This window comes from Bemisia tabaci, chromosome 2 (assembly GCF_918797505.1).
Source record: "Bemisia tabaci chromosome 2, PGI_BMITA_v3".
Taxonomy (NCBI): Eukaryota; Metazoa; Arthropoda; class Insecta; order Hemiptera; family Aleyrodidae; genus Bemisia; species Bemisia tabaci.
The window spans coordinates 42260631-42283199 of NC_092794.1; the positions used below are offsets into that span (position 1 = coordinate 42260631).

Sequence of the window (22569 nt, forward strand, 5' to 3'; positions counted from 1 at the left end):
CAAATACGTCAATTCAAAGGTCATTCAATTTTCCCGCGAAAAAAGGCAATTTCCCCTAGATTTGCCTCCACATTATCTCAGTAAGGTCAAAATTAGTTCAACAATACGTTGGCAAGTCCCCAAATTTCCGGAAAAGTTAAAAAAAAAAACGAAATTTAAGGTGATTAAATTTGACCGTTTAAATTTCGTTTTTTTTTAACTTTTCCGGAAATTTGGGGACTTGCCAACGTAATATTGAACTAATTTTGACCTTACTGAGATAATGTGGAGGCAAATCTAGGGGAAATTGCCTTTTTTCGCGGGAAAATTGAATGACCTTTGAATTGACGTATTTGGGGGTCCGAGCCCCCCCCCCTTAAAATTACAGCGAAGTGATTTCTGCAATTTTTACTTAAAAGCGGACACAATTTAGTAAATTTTCCCGTTTTATTTTTTTCTTTACTATAATTTGAACCGGAGTTATGATTTTTTGAAAATAGGTCAAATTTGACCTTTGACCTATCATAACTCGGTCAAAAATTAAGATATTGATCTGCGGTTTGCGCCAAAATTCTTAGTTTTTTATGCTCTTTCGAATGATGTATCACAAGATAGGGGTTGCCATTTAAAAAAAAAAGTTGGGGGCCCCGCGCGCCCCCCCTGAGGGGGGACCAACATTTTGACCCCCCCCCCCCCCCCCGAAAGATGGTCCCCTTTGAGATAGGAACATTCCCAAAGTTTCATTACCCTAGCTCAATTCGTTCAAAAGTTAGCAGGGGTGGGACGGACTTTTGGTACACCCTGTATGAAGCAGTGCACGCAGCAGCATGTGATTCGTCGTCACGAATAAGTGGCAAGATGAAATTCTCTGATGAAAACCAAAGCAAGAGCACAGAACACGATGTTTCATCATTTTCACATTGCAGGAAATTAAATCCCACCGTCAAACCGACTTTTGGCAGCAACAGCGCTGCGAGCACTGCTTAATGGGCCAGAATACCCGGAGCGCCTTCAATTTTTAGTATGCCAAACGGATGTCCATAGAGTACGAATATTTGCATCAAAGCGTTAATGCCGATATCTTCGTTCAATGCTCGGATATCAATACTGAAGTGTAAATGAGCAAAGCCGTACCTATAAATACTCGAACCTTGCAAATTTTTCTCCAATTCAATACGACGCACGGTGGATCGAGTCATAGGGCAGGCCGGACATGGCACATCACGCGACTTGGTTTGCTCATTTACGTAGTGTTTGCGCTCATAAAACAAATCAGGATACATGATTCTTATGTATTTTTCGTCGCAGATTTCATTTTTGATGACTATTTTCCTGATTATTGGGTTTAGATATGTATTTTGGCACAATTTCAGATGAATAAAGAGATATTGTTTAACAACAGATAAGTTTAAACTTTCTACACTCATTTCAATCGGAGTTTTAAGTGTTCAATGGACTTCTTTCTCCGGTAAAATGTTTAAATATCGTATATAAAACGTATATTACTCATTTCTTTTACCATTCCCCCTCCTCTCCCCCTAAAAATGAATTAATAGAAATCCGAAAATGTTGAGAGGAAAACAGAGGATCTCCTTTCCCCTTCATTCCTGGGGCACCTTTTTAGCTTTCTAACAAAAGAAAATGACAAGGGGGAAAAATATGAGAGAAAAATACAAATCAAATACACATCAATCAACACAAATCATGTATTATCCGAGCCTTCCTAATTAAGGGCCCCGCGAGTCACCATTGTACACTGCCTTTATTTATACTTAGGTATCTAATGGAGCTTCTTCGGCTTAATGATTGCTGCTGAAGCTCAAATTACCTCAATTTTTTCTATTAACTTCTAATTTTCCGAAGAAATTAAACATAAAAAAAAAAAAAAAAATCCGATGTCAAAAAACGCGAGTTTTTGGGAAATAGTTAGAAGATAAAAAAGAATTTAGGCCATTTTTGACTTTAGCATCAAGTAGTGGATGAAATATGCTCCATTAGACACCAACTTGATATAATTTTCCCGTCTTTTCAGACGCAAAACAAACGGATCAGTATCATATGCGTCGATTAGGACATTTGAGAGGAAAACCCCGTTATCTGAAACAACGTGGACATTTTTTTAACCACGCAAGGCATGTTTTCTCATGTATTTTTGTCTCCTGGATTCGAAAATGACCTTGGTTTCTCTTTACTATGCACCAGTTTTCCGGAAAATCACATTTCCCGAAAAGTCCATTTTAAGTGGAAAATCGGTGGGTGTTGGAGAAAAACCAAGGTCATTTTCGGACTCAGCGCTAAAAATTACATACAGATCACCTATCAAATGTCCGGTGTTTATTCGCCACAGACCTGTGAAATTCGAATTCTCTCGAGCCACCATTTTATGAACTTCACTTTTTCAAAATCATTTAAGCTTTATTCCTAAAAGGGCACTTTGGGGCAGCCAATTTTTCTTGATAATGAATCTTCAGGGATTAGTTAACACTGCTATACAAAGGTTTCCCTGAAATACGCTGAAGTAGGTAGTTAAAAGTCTAGCTATATTATTATTTTTACGGTATTGAGGAGGGTACTTTTAAGCAAGAATACCGCTTATAAAAATAGCGATATTTTAACTTGTTATTAGTGAAATATATTCTACTTAAGGAGGAGGACAAGCTACTTTAGTCAGAAATTGTCAAAAATCTATCGGAGGGAAATACCAACAGGCGAACGGTTTGTCCCGAGTGAGGCAACATTTTTCGAGTGCCGCCTGAGCCACTTTAGGAGGCTGTATGCGTTAAACTGGGGTTAAAAAATTGAAAACCAATACCTGTATCATAAAATATAACTCTTTGGGAAGACATTTACATCAATGAAATGACTATTTGTGAGAATCGTCCATGTCCGACTTTTTGCAGGTTTCGATCCACCGTGCGACGTTTCGGAAAACTAGTAAAGCTCTTATTGCCCGGTCACAAAAAAGAAACAAGTCCTCTTGAGTCAAATCGCGCACTAGAACGGTTTTGGAGGACTTCTTAATCGATCCATACTGTCCCATAGTCTGTTCAAAAATTAGAATCTCCGCTTACTATCCTTTTTATTAGGCCATAAGCGTATTCTCGTTGATGATCGCAGTCGAGCTAAAATACCGCGGTCGAATGGCGGCGAGCATAATCGGGTTGATAAACATTTGAGGTTAGACTTTCGAAATTGATGCTAATCGGATGCCATCATCCACATCAGGTCATTTCTTAATCCGGTAGATTGTATTCGATACATCAAACGAGTGGGATTGTATCGATATCGATTGGTTCAAAACATAAACCTAGCCTCAAAAGTCAATTGAGTAATCTGACGGAACGGGTTTTTTGTGATAGATTTTTGATTCGTACGAGTATTAATTGGCCTAGAGTAGTGAAATCGCTACGAAATTCCTCATTCTCAGTTTTCCTGACCAATATCTTCAAATTTTGGTTTAAGGTTTTATTCTATTGTTTTGAACCAAACGATATATCGAATCACTATCGAATACGATCCATACTTTTTGTATGGTTTATTTTTGGCTCCAACGTTTACAATAATTCCACCTTCTATCCGTCTGGTGAGTGTCGATTTGGTTCCGAGAAAGTATGATCGCGTCAAATCAAAATAAAAAAGCGCGTGATCCACCCATTTCGGTTCGACTGATCATTCGCTTCGTCAGTATTTCACTCCGGACACATAGATCGTTTTCGATACATCAAATAGGTGAGATTGTATCGATATCGATTGGTTCAACATGTAAACATAGCCTCAAAAGTCAATCAAGTAATCTGCGGAAACGGGGTTTTTCTGATAGATTTTTGATTCTATATGAGTACTAAATGACATCGCAAGGTGAAATAGTTAGGAATTTTCTCATGTTCAGCTTTTCCGACTGAAATCCTGAAAGTTTTGATTGAGGTTATGTTGTATCGTTTTGGACCAAAGGATACATCGAACCACTATCGAAAACGATCTATTGATTGCAGCGCGAATCTGTGGCTGTCTTTGGAGTCCCGCGAAAACAGCAAATCACCGCGGAGAACTCTCATTCTGAGAGTGCAGACGGGCTTAAGGGCCGATTTTATCTCTCAGTGTCAGGACGGCGCTAACACCGGTGTCAGGTAACACCCGTTTTAGCTTGACACGGCCGCTGACACCAAGACCGATTTTAACTCCCCGAATTCAGCCTGTTTCACAGGACACGCTCTCGCTAAAGACCTTCCTGCGTAAATTCGAGGTTTCGTTGGAAAATCGTGTCTGTTCACATAGTTTCTGCTGGGTTTGTTGAGGTTTGAGGTTAGTTCGTGTCATTATCAACCGTGTTTACTATTGTTGGGTTTGAGGTTAATCACGTATACTTCCTTATGCCTTGCTTGGGCGTGATGTTAGTTTTGCGTAGTTTCTCATTTTCCTTGAAACCTTTCAATATTAGAGGAAAATGGGACCTTTTGCAAAGGCCGTAAAATTTTCTATCGGTTCATTTCAAAAAAATTACAAAACAAAAAATTCTTGTGACAAAAAAGATGGGTTTAAAAAAAGCCGCGGCTAAAATTCTCACGATCAGCGACCATTTTCCTCATTTTCCTTTAAACATTTCAATCTTAGAGGAAAATGTTATAGGACCTTTTATGAAGGCCGTAAAATTTCCTATCGGTTGATTACACAAAATTTTCGAAAAAATAATTTTTGAGACCAAAAATAAGGGTTTTAGGTAAAAAGGGTGGAGACAAAAATTCGTATGATCAGTGACCTTTTTACTCATTTTTCTTTTAAACCCTTGACTTTAGGGGAAAATTTTATACGACCTTTTTATAAGAGCGTACAAATTCCTATCAGCTCATTACAAAACAATTCCAAAAATCTTTAAATCTTCACTCTGAAACTTGGCTGGAACACGTTCAGATCAGACTTGTCTAGCACCGAGCAGAGCCGCGATGCAATTCTTTGTCGTGAACCCACCCGGGATCAGCTAAACACCGGTGTCAAGGCCTGGAACACAGCTCCGGAGGCGTGTCAGCCAAACACCGACGCGCACCCCCAAACACGGGTTTGACACGCAGCGAGAATCGACATAAAATCGAGGTCATTGAGCCAACACCGGTGTCAGACGCTGATACGGCTCTGACACCGTCTTGACACGGGGAGATAAAATCGGCCCTTAAAGACTGGAAGAGCTTTGATTCTGCGGTTCCGCCGGTTGAAAGCGCGTTGATTTGGGCGTCGTCGGGGTGTTTATGCCGCGCACGTTTAAGTTTCCGGATCGGAAGGTGCACCGTAGACGGATCTTGAACGATCTTCATGTCTTGAAGTTGATGAAGTAAATGTTTGCACTTGTTTTAGCGCCTGTTCCCGCGGGCGCGGGCGCCGCGCCGCGTCGCTCATGACCCAACCGAATTCCCCGACAGTATCCTCTGAAGTTTTCTCAGGTTCCTCCGACTTGCCCACTGCCGCTTATCGTAAGTCGGTAATGACTTTGCCTCCGTTTAAGCCCTAAACTGGACCGCGACAAGCAGAACCAATCTACACCAACCATTGCCAAATTGAATCACGTTTAAATAAGTTAAAACGTCTCACTCGAAAACGGTCTTGCGGATTTGTGTGCAAATTTCGATGAATTTTCTACATAGTACGAAGCAAATTCTCAAGATTCTCCTGCAGGGTGTCTACAAGTCCGGAATTTCCGGAAATTCCGATTTTTTAAGGGGGGTCCGGAAGTAGTGAAAAAGTGCGGAAATTCCGCAATAGGTCCGGAATTTGTTTCATTCTTGTTTGAAATTTTTCGAATTTCGTCGAATGGAGGTACTGAAAAAGTACTCAATTTTTCTATTGAGGAGGTACTGAATTTTTTGGGAATGCACTGAAAAAGTACTGTAAAAGCACTGATGTTTGGCCCACCTGTTTGAGTAGACACCCTGTCCTGGTTGAAATACAATGGGCCTGTTGCAAACTTTTGCTAGAGCAAAAATAAGAGTTGTCTCTTATGGATAATGCCTCAAAAATCACGATGAACGCATCGGCAAAGTCTGAAATGCACTCATAACTTCACAATCTGCGTAAGAAATTTGCGTTTTTTTGAGCTTCCCGCTTCAAAAATGATACTACGGCACAGGTGAACATTTTGTTAGAGGAGTCGTCGCTCCATCGTCGGCGATATTCATCAAGGCCGACGCTTGCGCGCAGTTCCGCGCGTAATTCGAGGAGAGTTCAAGGTCAATCAATTCGGGCGTGGAAAATATGATCGTTAACACGCTGATTGTTATCTGGTCTAATCCAGTTCAGGTGTTTTATCGTCCCATCACGCGTATTTTGGCGGATTGGCGTCGGCCATGATGAGTATTGCCGACGATGGAACGACTCCTCTTACAAAGTGTTCGCCTGTGCCGTAGTATCGTTTTTGAAGCGGGAAGCTCAAAAAACCGCAAATTTCTTACGCCGACTGTGAAGTTATGAGTGCATTTCAGACTTTGCCGATGCGCTCATCGTGATTTTTGAGGCATTATCTATAAGAAACAACTCTTATTTTTGCTCTAGCAAAAGTTTACAACAGGCCCATTCGCGAGGGGAAATTCGACTACACAAAAGTATAATTAGAGGTGGTTGAATTTCATTCCAAAACATAAGGAAGGGCATTTATCAACTCCAAAGTAGAAGGATACATCATGTTCACTGTAATAGCAGTTGCATCGGAACAGAAGTCAATCATATCATCAGCGTTATCTCTTGCTTCCTGACTGAATCATTCATAATCCGTCACATCATCCCACCCGCTCGCGAAGAAATTCCGCCCAAGATGCCCGTGGTAAAAGTGGAACATAATGATCTCGTCTTTGTGACATCACAGTGCTTTATGGGACAAATCATTATAATGTCACTCTGAACATTCAGACATCAATATGATGTCATCAAGATGGCAGAGTGTTCAGCGGACATCTCAGTGACGTCGCACTGCTTTATGAAACATGCAGTAGATTTCATTATGCCATTAGAGTGATGTCACAATGTTTCACCTCCACTTGGGGCACGTATGATGTGTATGTATGAGCCGCTCTTACGGCGCGCTAGGGCGCTCTGCGACGCCTACCCGCCACAGGAATCTGTCATGGTAGAGATCCTCCAGAGGCTGGCATCTCTCGATCTCTTCACGGATGCCCTCTGCCCACCGTGTGGCTGGACGCCCTCTCCGTCGCCTACCAGGAGAGACCCACTCCAACACCTTCTTCGGCAACCTGGTATCAGCCATTCTCTGCACATGCCCATACCATACCAATTGCTTGGTCATGATGTCGTGCACAATTGTCCCCTCAACGCTCATTACTACTCGGGGCATATTTTGGAAAAATATGCAGCCTTTGCAGCATCTTTATTGCGAATCATCCTGAATTTGAGCCCTTTCATGGTGAAAGAACGGACGGCAAAGCGCAATTACTGACAAACAAATTTAGTGGTATACCTAACACCAAGATTTAACGGATGCTGTGGTTTAAGGTTCCAACCGATGAACAGTTACAGACGTAAATTAACTTACAAATGTTCTATGATAAGGAATGTGCCATGAATGTTTCATTTGTAGAATGTAGAGGCCTTTATGAGCACAATTTCGAGTAGGAGCGTGCGCCTCCGCACTTCGGTGTTACTCTCCGCTCCATCTTGCAGTTATAGTTTAGTTGCTTAGTTCACCAGAGAGCTTATTACGACGCGTAATACGATTTCAACCCGAAACGTCGTAATTTTTCCCAATGCTCTTTTGGCCCAGATTGTTTCCTTTGAGAAAATGCTTCTCGGCTTTTTAGCACGAAATTCTCAGGGAATATTGTAGAACGAACGAAGGAAAATCATCGCTTTTTTGGTTTAATTTATATCGGTCATATTTATTAGGATAGTGTGAAAACTGTTTCAGGATAATATGAAAACCTTTTCTTACAGATTTTTCTTCCGGTAAAAAAATCGGAAAACCTAGAACAAACCCAGAAAAATCGGTAAGAAAAAGTTTTCACACTGTCCTGAGAGAAAATAAGCCCTCTCTAGAAAAATATGGTTTATTTTTCTCCCATATAAGTCTCAGGATTAAATGAAGTACATTATCGTCCGATCGACAGCCTTTCAACACCCACTTACAAATTTTCAAACATATTTTTCTAGCTTCTCACCCTGATGACGGTTTCACCGGTGCAAATGTTTTTTCTTTTCGGCATACATTCTGGTACAAAACTTTGAAAAAACGTTGACAATTAATTTTGAATAGCAGTTCTTGAAGTGTGGGGAGGGGAGGCAGAAGATTTGTTTTGTCGCAAACGGAGGAACGTGATTTGACTGTTTCAGCATCAGCATCGATGCACCGCGCGCGTATGTCAACACTGATTTCTTCCCATTTGAATGTATGTAAAATATTCGATTCTTGGTGAGGGAGCCTGCTTCGATCAAATCGATATTTTTAATGGATTTAAATGGAGGAAAACGATGTTGCCAACTTGCAAAATCGCTACGTCCGTCCGCGTATTTAAAGATTGACCCGCTTTTGCTGATCAACGCAAACTCATTTTTATGAAAGGTATTTCTTTATACATACCTTGAGAAAGACAAAAAAAAGAAGCTATTTTTTATGTGTCTTATTCAGTCTAGGTAATGGTTATTTTCCACCCCACCCGGGGCTGGCCAGACTACCGGTCCGTGGGCGTTTTTTGAAGGTAGTCCGTCTCTGTCTCTTTATTCTCTGCCGCAAGAGTAGCCACATGCATCCAGGGGAATTGAAGGAGCAACTTAACTTACTCCTCGGTTCGGTTTATAGCTTTCACGTTGAGCTAGCTCAGCAGTACCTCGCGACTCTGCTCGTAAAAAGTCAAGAAGAGACGCAACAAAAATAATGTTCCTTCTGTGACGTGACGTATAGTGTTATGCCAATCTCAAGCCAGACTAGCTTCATAAAATATGTCTCTGGTAAGGTATTTTTTAACAAAGTTTTTTAGTTTATCTATTGACCTTACGTATAAGCACGTATTCCGGTTAAATGAAATCTCGTCTCGGATTCCCCTTTTTCTTGGAAAGTTAACTTCTGTTCTCTAACTGGACCACATTTTGCCTTAAGGAACTACTATATTTCTGGCTCAATTTATAGAAACAACATATGTGCCCTCGGTTTCCCTATGCAGAAAGGTGCTTATGTGGAAGAGTCAGAGATAGTGGTTCCTCATTGCAAAATGTAATCCATACTGGGTGCGTGCACTCGAATCTTATACGTCATTGACGACGCGCGGCATACCTTTTTTGTGTGTGACCGCTTCACTAGACTAAGGCTCGAGGCTTATGCAGACCTTGAGGAGGACCTAAGCGTCGAGAACTTCCAACAAGTAGCCTTAAGTTCCCCAGCGGCTTGGTTTAGGATTAAGCGATTCGCTAGGGATGTTCTAACCCTTAAGTCCCGCATCTTCAAGGGTCTTGAAGCTAAGCGACCCCCTTTTTGAAATTACTATTTCTCGATGTTCTCATTACTATTAGCCCATTTTTCCATGTAAAATCCTTCTTATAGAAGGTGGGTAGAGGAGCTGATGTCATGCTGAATTGCAGTTCCGGTTCTCTCTATCCCTTTACCTTTCCTTTCGCTGTTACACCTTATTCTTATTGTACCTATTTATGTTTAATTTTTAATACCTTTCGTGTTCACGATTTTTGTAAAGCTTATAAGGAACTCGAAATAAATATAATATAGCAGGTAAGTCGCTCGCTTTCCAAACTTCGGAATTCGGCGAATTTTTAGAGGTTTCTAGGGCTTGGACTGTCAAAGTATAATTTTATTAAAAAGAGCAATTAACAGGAAAAGGCAGTACGAGGTATAAATTAGTAATTAGTATTTATTGCTAATTAGCAATATCGGATTTCGGTTGCCAAGTCGCTCCGGAGAGTATGGCACGCTTTCAAATCCCCGCACTTCAAAAATCATTAGCTACATCAACAGTCTCATTCCTCTAACTTAAAATTATTTGCAGAAGAGTTCGCACGAGAGATACTCACACCATTATCTTCCTTCTATCTGATGGCTGAAGTGCGAGACCACGCACCTCCATTTGCGAGTTGCGATGTTGTAGACTTCCAGTCATACTTCATTTTTTCCTTGGAAAACTAATCAGCGTAATTTCTTGAAAACTTCCTTGATTTTTCTTCTGTGTTATTAGAACATTCTGCATACATTTCAAGCCATAAAATTTGACTCATTCATCTTAAAAAAAGTAGACTAGGAGCGGAGGTTTTGAATCTCCGCAATGGAGATACGTGGTGTTGTACTTACAATGTGGGATTGTTGCGTATTAACCACAAATAACATAAATGAGATTCGATTCATTGATTCTGAAGATATCATTTCGACTCCCCTATTGTTATCATATACGAGGAGCATAAAGGTATTTGACGGAAGTCGTAGAAACCCTTGGTAGCTTCTGATTGGTCCCGAGTGAGATCATTTAGTTTAGCGCGAAACCCAAGCCGGGGCGTTTTCAATTTGCGGGAAAATTGCGGGTTTACCGACAAAATTCCGTTGGGAAAAATCTCGCAAGACAAAATCCCGTCTAAGTGTTTGGATAAAAATCCCGTGTCCAATAAAAGTCAAATCGTGCGTGGCACGAAAAAGATGGAAAGGGGCCCGTTCAAGTATTACGTAACGAACTTTTCCCGGTGTTTACCCCCCCCCCTCCCCCTCCCCCTTGTAACGCAACCCTACACTCCCCTTTGAATCACGTAACGCCGGCCTGATCCCCCCTCTCTCCATTCGGGAAGGGCGGGATTTTCAATTTTTTGCAGGTTCTTTTCAAAGCGCCCCCCCCCCCCCTAGCTCGGATTTGTTACATAACGCTACCCCTCCCCTCCCCCCTTGCAACGCACCATAACGCTGGGTCAACCCCCCCCCCCCCGGGTCCCAAGTGTGTTTCATCATACTTGAACGGCCCCAAAATAGAATTGGAACATAGGTACCTTAAAAAATTGCTCCAATCAGAGTAATCGGACCAAATCTTCGTCCAAACGTTAAAAAAGCGGGTGTACCGAGCCCTCGTCGTGAGGACAAAAGTTGTAGTAGTAGACGCAAAGTAGCAATCAGTAAAGATTGTTTCTAGAGCTCTTGTCACTTTGCGGTCCTTTTCCTGCTGTAGGGCAGGGGGGCAGACTGGCTGCTCAGCAATGAAGTCTTCAATTTTCTTCCGGCACCGGTCCCTCCTCTTTTTTGAAAGCCTTCATCAACTTCCATACTGAGGGGTGTTCAACCAGTGATAAGAGCGGCGATAGCGTTGCGCTAGCCTTCAACGGATAGCGAGGGATTTCAACGTTGTGCGATTTTGAGGCACGGTATCACTGAACCGTAGGATTCTGACCACGGGATTTTGTCGCGGGGGATTTTTGCCGTGGGATTATGTCGGCACACCATAGTTGCGCTTTTTGCACTGCGTGATTCTGGGTTTCTGAGTTACTTCTTCGCATTTGTAATGTGCGTATCCTGTTCTACGCGTCATTTACCCAGGCAAACGCATTCGCAAGTCAAAATTCGTCAATGTTTTAGTGACCCATTTTTCCCGCTGAAACCATTACCGAGCGGCAAAAAGTCAAATCGAGAAATGGACCGCGTTAAGCAGAAAGGAACCAAGCCACATCAGCTGTAGCCAAATTTAACCGGGCAATTAAATTTTTTACATGAAAACAGTCGTGCAGATTTGTGTGCCAATTCCAGTGAATTTTCTGCATATCACGAAGCAAATTCCTTAAAATTTTCAAAGAAATCCGCACAAACGTTTTCTTGTAAAACATTTAATTTCCCGGTTAAATTTGGCAATAGCGGATGTGGCTCGGTTCCTTTCTGCTATTAACGTGGTCCAAATGTGCATGCGGTCGGGAAGTCTCCTCGTTAGCCTCTCTCTGTCTGTCCGGGGCCACCTATAGAGTACCTTTATAGACAGAGTATGGCCATTTCTGTGCCGGTTTTTCATTGGTCGCGAGAAAATAAGCTCACGCAATGTTCTTACGGCCGTATATAAACAAACAAAATGGCTGTTATCAACAAGCAAGTTTAAGGTTATGCACATCTTACGTCCTCCTGTGATGAAGGCGAAAGGCGACTTAACAGTGTTTTCATGTGCGTTTTCATGCGTTATTCGTAGATATGTGCTAGTTTAAAACGTTACTGCCGTATAATTGAAATTTTTCTCAAATTTTAGCTTCTCATCAATGTTATGGTGAGCCGCCATCTTGTTTGTTTATTCACGGCCGTAAGAGCATCGCGGAGCCTAAAAACTCGTCGACCAATCAAAAAGCGGCGCAGTTCTCCTGTAGCCAAAAGATACGAATGGGCATGCTCCGTCTCTAAAGGTACCCTAGGGCCACCCTTGTCAAAAGAACCACGTCACCTCTCGTCGACGGAACCTCGCGTCGAATCCTCGAATCCCACTGTGCGACGGCGCAATCAGCTGAACGTTGGTTACTCACCGCGGGTTTATTATCCCGCGCGCCGCGCCGCCGCGCTCCCCATCCAACTACGTCATCTGCTGGCTCGTGCTGTTGCTCTTGCTCTTGTAACTGTCACCGACTGTTTCCCCCCGTCCCTGATCGCCCCCTCTCTCAACCTCTCCCCCTCCACCAAGTCGCTGTCGTCAAGCTTTTTGTTTTGGTCGGTTGGCTCTGAAGTTGGTTGGGGCCCGACACCGTAGTCAGTACCCAGTCAAGCTGTCTAGTCCGCGCTGGCGCGTTCGATTCGCAGTTTCGGGGTTTCCCACTCGTTTTGTTTTCCCTCGGTGAGTGCCAAGTTTCTGGATACACGGTGTGCGTTCAGTGAGTGTTGCGAGAGTTTTGCAAGTGTTGTGCGAGTGGCATTAGCCGCGTAATTATCCACCAGCTGCGATCCTTGAAGCCACCTCATTAATGGCTGTCGTGGAATCGGCTATCTTCGTGATCGTTTTCTTCCTTCAAGTGCGGTCGACGGTCGTCCCATTTTCCCGCACTGCCGTGCCAAGGAAAAACGTCAAATGAACTTTTGTTAGTTGCCTAATTTCCTTCAATTAAATACGAATTTTCAGGGAAACTTGTGAATATTTTTCTTTCACTTCTTCAGAGAAGCTTCTTCATAATTAGATCCAAGTTATCTGAAAATTTTAAGAGAAAATATTGAAACCTTTCCTCAAAAATAAACATTTCATTTGAGGAAATTTGGCAACTTTCGCGTGTTCATACGGCGTTTTTCCCTAGCACGGCAGCGCAGTGCTCATGTCGATCTGCTATCTTTTGTTCTGCGGTCTTTCTGATCTCCTTTGTCGTCTTTTTGCTCTTCTCAAGGTGACGAGAACGTGAGCTATCCTTTGATGTTCGTGGTCAAATCTTGTAATCGGATTCAATTAAATTGGCTCGTACCGGAAGATCCCAAAAAGTGTTTCAGAATTTTCTCCGTATCTTACGTATTGAAGTTGATCCACAAAAACAGGGCCAGATTTACATTCTATGTGCCTCAGGCTGAACTCAGGCGCCCTGAAAATGGGCGCTCTCGAGGGGGGGCCTAGGTCTCCCGGCGCCCCTTTTCCCCGGAAAAGGAAAATCTCGGCGAGTGAAATACCGTGGATAATAATTTATTAAAATCCGCCTTTAAAAAAAAAAAACATGTTCTCTTTCAGTTAAAAGATACTAATAATCGAAATAATATTACATAAAATCAACTTACTAGCTTGAAAAACAGAAAATACCTTTTGAAATATCAGGAAAAATTAGGATAAAATCAGGAAAATTCAAAATGATACTCTAGTGACAACGCGGTATTCTGCAATTTTTGAACTGTAAAAGGAAGGACCGCATTTTGTAAAGGGGTTGTTTCAGGGGGGGGGGGGGGGGGCGAGAGCTTACATTTTACGGGCATTAATTTTGGGCACTGAAGATTCGAAATCTCCTAAACCTCCCATAAAGTTGAAGATTTCCTTTTCAATGAGCCCCCGTGTCTCGAATGCTTTGAGGTTAGGCCCCCTGAGCGCCACCACCTGATTAAGACGCCCCTTCGACTTAAGAGCGTTTCTCAATTTCCCCGTGAGCCCTGCTTTACGTATAAATCAATGGTGTCCATGGCTCATACGGAAATCGAGGTACGCCCTTGCGCCCGAGGAGCGATGCAGTGGTCACTGGTCAATAACAAAGCGCACTTCGTGCCAGCCTCCAGCTGCCGTTATCTTGTTATCACCGATTTGCGCAAGTTTCCCAGAAGTTGGAGCGATCCTAATGTTGCGACTAATTGAGTCTCGGATCCAGTGCATTGAGTCTTAGGGGAAGAATTCGCTGAATGCCCGATGCATTACTAATGCGGAATCTTGAGTGTCTTGCATCCTGCATGCGCAAGTAACGGCAATTGCGTTTTCAAACCCGCGAAATTGCTTTAACTTTGTCGGGCAGGCTTGCAATTAGTTGGACAGTGTTCCTCGAAACGGAATCAAGGGACATCGGATGTTGTCTTCCTTCGGACAGTTTATTTTTTCAAAATGAGAAGGTTGTATCCATTCCCTCGATAATTTTAGTGTATTTTGCCTGCGGCTCGAAGCAAATGGAGAATTTGCCCGAAAAATTTTTATTGCTACATTCAGAGATGCTTCTTGAGCTGCGCTCGCAGTAATTTTCATGATTGTTTCCGATTTGGGAAATTGTCGGCAAATAAATTTAAAAGTGAGAAAATCTCCCGCCTTGTGACGTCATCAGGTGGCATTTCATACCACTATTCATACCTCAGAGATGTCTTAGTAGTACGAGTTAATAGGAAGAATGGAAGGCGCCCTGTCTTCTTTGACCCTCGTAGTATTGCTAAGTAGTAACTTGCCTCGTAGTATTGGCTCCTGCTTCGCCCCGCCGCGCCGCGCGCCGCCGCGGGTGAAACGGTAAGCGCGTGGACACTCAAAACGCCTTCACTTACGCGCGTATGCAACACGGACATCCGTAGAGCCCGAATAGTTGCATCCAGGCGTTCTAATGAGATTCGTTTAGTATTTGTCGCATGCGACACTAACTGAAGATTTGGTTGTTTCTGTTGCATCTTACCTTTATTCCAGCGTTGCTTACCGTGGCGATAAAATAAACTATTACCATGTTTTATCATGACGACGTTGTCTATGTTTGGTTTCGCGGAAGACTAAATAAACCCCAGTTAGAAACGCGTATCAACATTCGGTCCTTATAAGGCAGGACTCAAATATTAGAGAAAACATTTATTACTTTACAGGATGTTTCATAGTCATCAAATAAGAGCACCAGCAGGCCGGCTCCATAAGAAAAAATAAAAAATAAACAAATAATAAAAAAATTTAAAAAAAAAAAAACGAATCGATGACGAAGAATTTGAAGGAAGCCGGCCTTCAGTTCCTTGCATGAAATCCTAGGCGAGGCGTTGTTAAAAATCATGTACTTAGTTGTTTCCTCCAAAGTTTTCCTTTATTTAGGTTTTAGTACCATTAGGCTGTTCATTTCCTATTTTTGTGATTCGCGCTTTTCAGATTTACGGATTCAAAATTACGCACATTGATCGTTTAAACAATCGTTCAATCCGTAAATTGAATAGGTTTCTATTATCCGGGCGTAGGTCCAAAAACTCAGGAGCCTTAGCGTCCTGCGTGATGAGCGAAAGGGATCGTGATTTTTTTTACTTAAGCCCGTCTAACAGCAACAGATTCAATAATGATTCGATTTGATTATCAACCCATCACTGAATTTTCGATTATCAAAAAATTCGATTAATCAAATTTTGAAAACTGATCGTAAAACTCCAGTGCGGGTAATTTTTACCTCGCGGATACCCGTCCTCTCTTTACAGCTCAGCGCAACGAAACTCTTTTCGCCTCGAGCTTTTCATACATCACGTCGGAAGGATAAAGAAGTATATCGGCCGGGGAACGCAGCGTATGGAAAGCCGCGATTTTAGGAAGTTGTCAAACTTGTATCCGTGCACGTGCACACTTCCAAGTTGCCCAAAAGTTTAGAGAGAATAAAATGAACTCCCTCCCACCTCCCGTCAACACTTCAGGGAAAAGCGAAGGAAGTTTTAACTTTTGCCGTCATGTGCATTATCGATCGGCGGAAAAAAGGAGTATTATTTCGACGGATTCGAACGATGTTTATTACCCTGAAGATACGTATTTTCTATTACGTTCGCCTCTGTATCGTTATTTGTATTTCTCTCCTAAGTTCTAGAGGAAGAACTTCGGGAAGATCGACTGCCTTTTTGGAGCTAGCGAGAGTATGGGCAAGTAGTGTGAAACTCCCAAAAAAGTTATGGTCCCAATAGGCAGCTAACCCTTAAATTCAAATTATCCAGAACGATTTTTATCAGTAAAATTACATCGTTTATGAAGCTCGTATATTTAGTTTTTGCATTTTACTTACTCCATTTTGCGGAAGAACGCTCATGTATGAATATTCTTGGCTATCTTGGTCTAATATCGGAATCTGAAGATTTGTAGTGAAATTTTGTGGGCTAGAAGGTTGGCTATACCTTTTTTGGCCGTAAACCTTCCATGAGGCGAGCTTCCTTTACTCTCGCTGTACAGGTACTCTATACCTATCCGGTCCCCAGAGCCTCCATCAAATGATACAGTCATACTCTCTCTGTACAAGCAGTAGCAATTCATGAAAGTTGGCAACACCGTTTTTTCTCCCCTTAAATACATGTAAAATAATCGATTTCTGTTCAGGCAGCTTGCCTCGCCTAAAATCGCTGTTTAATGGATTTTAATGAAGGTAAATCAGTATTGCCAACCTGCGCATAGGTAAACTCCTGACCCGGCAATCGACAATCATCAGCTAGCCTTTAATTCTTTATTCGTCTTGTCACGGTTTCTTCGATTTCTTAGTTTTGCAAGTCACTATTTCGGTCAGACTTTTATTGCTTTATTAAGATACTTTGTGGTTAGGTAAAACTTAAGTACTCGGAGATTGTCTCTCTTTTCATCGACTTATATCTTCTTGTTCTGATCAGTTTAGGCTCGTTTTTGGTGAGGTTTCTGTCTTCCTCCGATTTTGGCGCTAATGTAGCGTCTCCGCTCAAATAACAACCCTATCAGCTCCGATAAAATCAGTTGTTTTCGAAAGGGGTTAGTCCATTTTCGGACAACATCAGTATCCTAATATTTTTAAGCACTTGAAGACTCAGACCTTAAAGGAATCGCTCAGTGGCAAGGCACGACTGATCGACTATCGATATATTTCCACGTGAAACTGTGGTAGAGAATCGATTATTACGGTGTTCGTTGCGAACACCCTGTTCATTGATCCTTTTCCGTAGGTTTAAATGGCAGATCAATCGATGTATCGTAAAGCACTGGATTTGCTCCGTTTTGATTCAGTATTGATTCGGACGACCTGTCGACTTGACCTGAAGGGCCGTATACATAGTCGATCCTCAAATAGACCACGTTAATAAGTAGAAAAGAACCAAGCCACATCGGCTATTGCCAATTTTTATGGGGCAATAAAAACGATTGTGCGGATTTTTTTTTTTTTTTGGGTGTGTGTACGAGGGTGTGTGTGAGGGGGGGGGGTGAGGGTGTGTGTGTGAGGGTGAGTGTGTAAGGGTTTGTGTGTGTGTGTGTGTGCGCAAATTTCAGTGAATTTTCTGCATATTACGAAGCAAATTCCTTCAAATGTTCAAACAAATCCGCACAAACGTTCTTTCGTAAATAATTAAATTACTCTATTAAATTTGGCAGTAGGTAATGTGCCTTGGTTCCTTTTGCTCAACACGGTCCAGTTAGCAGCATCTTTCTCAAGGTGATTCGTACCAGGTTCTGGCGTGGTCGAACTGGCGTGCAACAAGTGAGTGCGCTTCGATTAAGTAATAAATCTCGGTGGATCTTGACTTATTAGGCAAAAAAAAGGCAAAAGCCCCTGCGCATGAGCCTAAAGAATCATTCTCAACCAAACAAATTGAAAAAGTCGGAAAAAACTTTTTGGTTGAAAATGATTCAGGCTAATGCACTAAGGCTGTCGTTCTTCTTTTTTTCTCGTGAAGTCAAAATCTGCCAAGATTTTTTACGTAATCGGTGCGATATATCGCACGCCAGGTCGTCCACGCCAGAATCCGGGAAGAGTCACCTTAAACATGGAATCTCCACAAATCGTCGTCCCCCGAACGAAGGAATGTCACTTTATTCCAATGTTGCCAAATTATTTTAAAAAATTCAAATTTTTACACGAATACACCTGTGCAATTTTTGTCCAAGTTCTCTGAGTCTTGCATGCAATCAGAGGAAAAATGAGTAAAATTTCCAGTCATAAATGTCCAAGATGCTCCCGGTAACAATGCAATTTGCGGGAAGAAATTTGGCATCATTGAATTTCAGTTACGTTTCATCGTGAGGATGACGAACGACTAAATCTCCCTTAATTACAATTTGGACCGTATATAAGACTTACTTAGGAATGTAGCCGTTTGAGGAGCGACCATGAATAAAACCCTAATACTCCCTTTTTTTCTCAGAAGGTAATAAACAACGGCACCAGGTCAGTGGAATCGTCTCCTTTAACAGAGTGCGCGTTCGAACGTAAAGTGCGGAAACGATCAAGTGTGACGTCAGTGTCGCCGTCCGACGTGGTGGATCCAGACGATGAAAGTGAAAGTGCCCGAGTAAAGTGAGGATAACAATGGGAGTGAAAGAGTGCGCGTTGTTGGTGACAATCCTCCTGGTGCAATCAACATTGGAATCGGGGGCGGGGGATGTGGATAGACTGGTGCGGTTGGACGCGGTGGTGCTGCCCCAGGTGGAGGCGGCCTGGGCCAAGGTGACCGACCCGAATTGGGTGAACCTGGGGAAAGTGGGCGGCATCGACATCAAACTGGTGAAGCTCTTCAGGAAGATAGCGGAGGCGCTGGAGGGGCTGGAGAGCGCGGTGCCGCCGGGTCTGGGGGACGCCTCGCTGGAGCTGGCCCAGCTCGACGAGGAGGTGAAGGCCCTCGAGGGGTTCTTCGAGACCTTCCGCACGTTCCAGGGGCGCAACGACGTGGCCGTCTGGCAGCGCGACTGGCGCAACTTCGCCGAAGCCGCCCTCCAGACCACGCCGCCCTCCGTCCGCGCCGCCCTCGAGCGGGTCCACCAGATCGTCGCCAAGGCCCCCGACGAGAGCTTCTACCGACATGTCCTCCAGGTAATGCTCCTTCCCAACTTCCTCTTCCAGTCGGAACCTTCTTAGAGTGCCTTTATACGGGAGAGTATTGCCATCTGAATCCCTTCATAACAGAAGTGTGCCCCTCTCTGATTGGTCGGCTATCACGGAGCCCCAAAGTTGGCACAATGTAAACAAACCCCAACCCCCCCCCCCCCGCTCCTATTGTGGCCCAGTGTAAACAAACAAGATGGCGACAAAGTTCTAGGCGTGATTTCGGATGTGATAGAAATTTGTCTATATCCAACTTCTGAATTGAGTTCAGGTCGAACTTTGATAGATATTTTTGACGGAAATTAACCTTTGAGTGTGACTATCATTCATTTTCAGTCGATATTACGTGTTCCTCAATCCTCTGGGTCGGGTTTGTTTACATTGGGCCAATTTTGGAGCTCCATGATAGCCTAAAACTGATGAGCCAATCAGAGAGCGGCACAGAGATGACAATACTCTTCCGCATATAGATACTCCAGATCTACTCGCTTCGGGAATGCAGAGTTACCACAGGGTGTCTCTTGGTCTGGAAAGTCCGGAAATACTCACGCAGTGCTGTTTTCTGAGGGCGGTCTGGAAGCACTGAAGAAGTACGAATATTCCGGAGAAGGTCCGGAGATTTTCGCTACATGCCACTGCCACGCATGTTTTTGAGACAGCTTAGGCATTATGCAGTCGCTTGCGCATTGATTCTCAGTGCAGTATTTACTCACTGTAGGTTGCGATTTGGCAGTCTATTGATCTCTGTAGCGCCCGTCCTACGCACAAACTGGAGCTCTCAAGTTGGCACTAATTCTTTAATTTCTCGGCCATTTCAGCACGAAATCCCTTGAAAATCTCAAAATCTGATCCGTGATGTGTCCCAAATACATCCTTCAAAGATCGAGTTCCGTCGATGAGCCTCTATTTTGTGCGTGGGACCGGCGCTCATGCCAACAATGAGCTTTGACTTTCGTGGCCACGTCATTTGTCGTGATTCGCAGAATTCCGAAAATTCGGAATTGTTCTACCGAAAAACTACCGAATTTTCTTCAAGAGGAAGCACTGAATTTTCTGGGATTGAGATGAAGAATTACCGTAAGAAAGTATTGATTTTTTGCCAGTCAGTCTCTACACTATACTCCACGACTATACTGCCGTGCTAAGGAAGAGCGCCGTATGAGCCTTTAGGCGTTGCCAAATTTCTTCCGATCAAAGCCAAAATTACTGGGAAAATCGTGAATATACTTTTCCCAAATTTTCAGACAATTTTGAACGCAATTTAACCTGAAATATCTGAAAATTACAAGGAAAAATATGCATAAATGTGGCAAAAAATACATGTTTCATCAAGGGAAATTTGTCAACTCTCGAATGTTCATACGGCGTTCTTCCTTAGCGCGGCAGCATTGTTGTGGGTTATAAGCAGCCCGTGAAAAATCGTTGAAAAATGAAATTTCACTTTCAAGGAAGCTGAAATTTCATTTTGCATCTCTGACCGAGCGACGCGCGCAACTGACCCGTTCTCGGGGAGGCGCGTGCAGTGCGGTCGGGCGTGAAATAATTAAGACGGAGCGGAGGCTAAGCTCAGGATTAGCATGTAACCGCGGAGTAATAAGCCAGCCTGGAGCCGACTCAGAGGCCACGAGTCGCGCTGAGTCGAAACCGCGCATCTCACCGAGGGCTTACTATGCAGATACGCGGTTCTTGGTGAGCGCGGGAGAGGTCAGTGACAACGGGAGCGGGACGTCTTCGGCGAGCTGAGCCGCGCCCTCGTACATTTGCATAGCGCCAAAAAGTTAAATCCGGCTCCTGGCGCCTCAGTCCTGACTCACGGTGGCCACACAAATCTCCCTGAGTCCGACATTGTTCGTTCCCTCCGGCGCGGCGCCTTCAGGGCCGGATCTTGGGTTTTCAGGGACGGCAGCGGGATTCAATTTTAAGCCCGGCGCCATCTCTCGAGAGAACCGAGCTTCCGAGGAGCTTCAAGATATGGATGCGAGAAGTTCTTAGCCTTCTTATTCCAAAATTTGATCCTCCCGTTTTGAACATCTCTTTTTGCTAAAATTTATCAAAGTCCTGCTTTTTTTTTTACTTTCTCGCTCCTCTAGTTTTCTTTTTGTACGAGCTTCCGCAATTTGCAAAAAATAGGCACGCTATTCACATTTAAACGAAAAATTTTCCGCAAAAAAAATCGAAGAGAAAACACCGAAAAAGAAGAAAACCGCCAACTTTTTCTATCAGAAAACTTGTATCGGAAGTCATGAGTAATACGCATGGTAATGGTTTTTCCATTTTTAGAGGGGAAACGGTTTTTCAGGGCACTTCTATTCCTTATGAGTTTACAGAAGTGGCGACCCTGCCCCTGCATCCCCGGAAAAAAGTGTCTGTAGAGATTGACTGGCAAAAAATCAACACTTTTTTTCGGTAATTTTTCATCTCAATCCTAAGGAATTTAGTGCCTTCTCATCAAGAAAATTCAATCATTTCTTGGTAGGAAAATTCTGAAAATTTGGGATTCTGCGAATCACGACAAAATTGATGTGGCCACGTAATTAAGATATTGATTTTTCTATGCGCCTCGTGACCTGTCGAGTCAATTTCAGAAGTGTTAATAAATTTCATGAAATTTCATCTTGTAATTTCAACCTGTCAAGTTTAATAAAATTTTGCATTTCTGCGTATAAATGTGTAGTGTAGTAATGGTGAATTCTAACGGATTTAGTTCTCACAAGCAGAGTGTCCGTAAACCCCTCATTTTGAAATTCCCTGATTTCCACTGGTTTTGCCATTACTTTTTCGGGCTCCGAAATTTCAGAATTTCCTGACTTTCCCTGACTCCGAACTTGCAAAATTCCTTGACTTTTCATGACGCCAACATGCCGAAATTTTCCGACTTTCTCTGACCCTCTAACAAAACTCGCACATCCCCTTAAAATATACAGAGGGGCGAAATAAATATCAGAATTTGCATCATTAGGTACGAATTACACGTCCGACCTCGCCGAAAGGCTTGTTTCATTGTGCGCCGCAGGTTGTCAGATTGTGCTGAAAAATCAGCACTTAAAACCACGTGAAATAGTCAAATTTTATCGTGCGATCTGGCAACCTTACCGCGACACGGCACGTAATTAATTCGACTGCTCGTCGGTGAGCGAAATCTGTTTTCGCGGAAAACCATACTCTGAACTCAACCCCCCCCCCCCCCCCCCCCCAGCCCTCTCCGTCGTGCGATCCCGTTGCGCATCGTACAATCTGCGAGGGAAAAATGAAAACAGAAGATTGCATACGAAATAACAATAAAATAAAATAAAAAGCAATAATTATCAGGAAAGCTTCCGGTTCATGGCATTGCATTGCCTGGCGGCGTTATCGAAGCTCATGAGTGACGACGCAGTTCGACGTTCCCCTCGCTCACGAAAGAGCGTAACTCCATTCCGATGTTGCCAAATTTCCCCTCGCAAG

The 22569-nt window shown here is 43.1% G+C and overlaps 1 protein-coding gene across 7 annotated transcripts in view; it reads left to right on the plus strand.

Annotated features, from left to right (window-relative positions):
• The window catches only part of LOC109040038 (uncharacterized), a 68289-nt gene that overhangs the window by 11610 nt on the left and 34110 nt on the right, over positions 1–22569 (plus strand). Inside the window, exons 1-2 of one of the 7 annotated variants that reach the window (XM_019055804.2) lie at positions 12596–12749; positions 18449–19113. The exons of 1 other annotated variant lie outside the window; for it this stretch is intronic. In XM_019055804.2, the coding sequence (XP_018911349.1) occupies positions 18613–19113 (501 nt within the window). In that variant the 5' untranslated portion in view covers positions 12596–12749; positions 18449–18612. Of the gene's footprint in view, positions 1–12595; positions 12836–18448; positions 19114–22569 lie in introns of those variants that run through there. 5 more of the 7 variants (XM_019055803.2, XM_019055806.2, XM_019055807.2 and 2 more) reach the window with 5 other exon arrangements.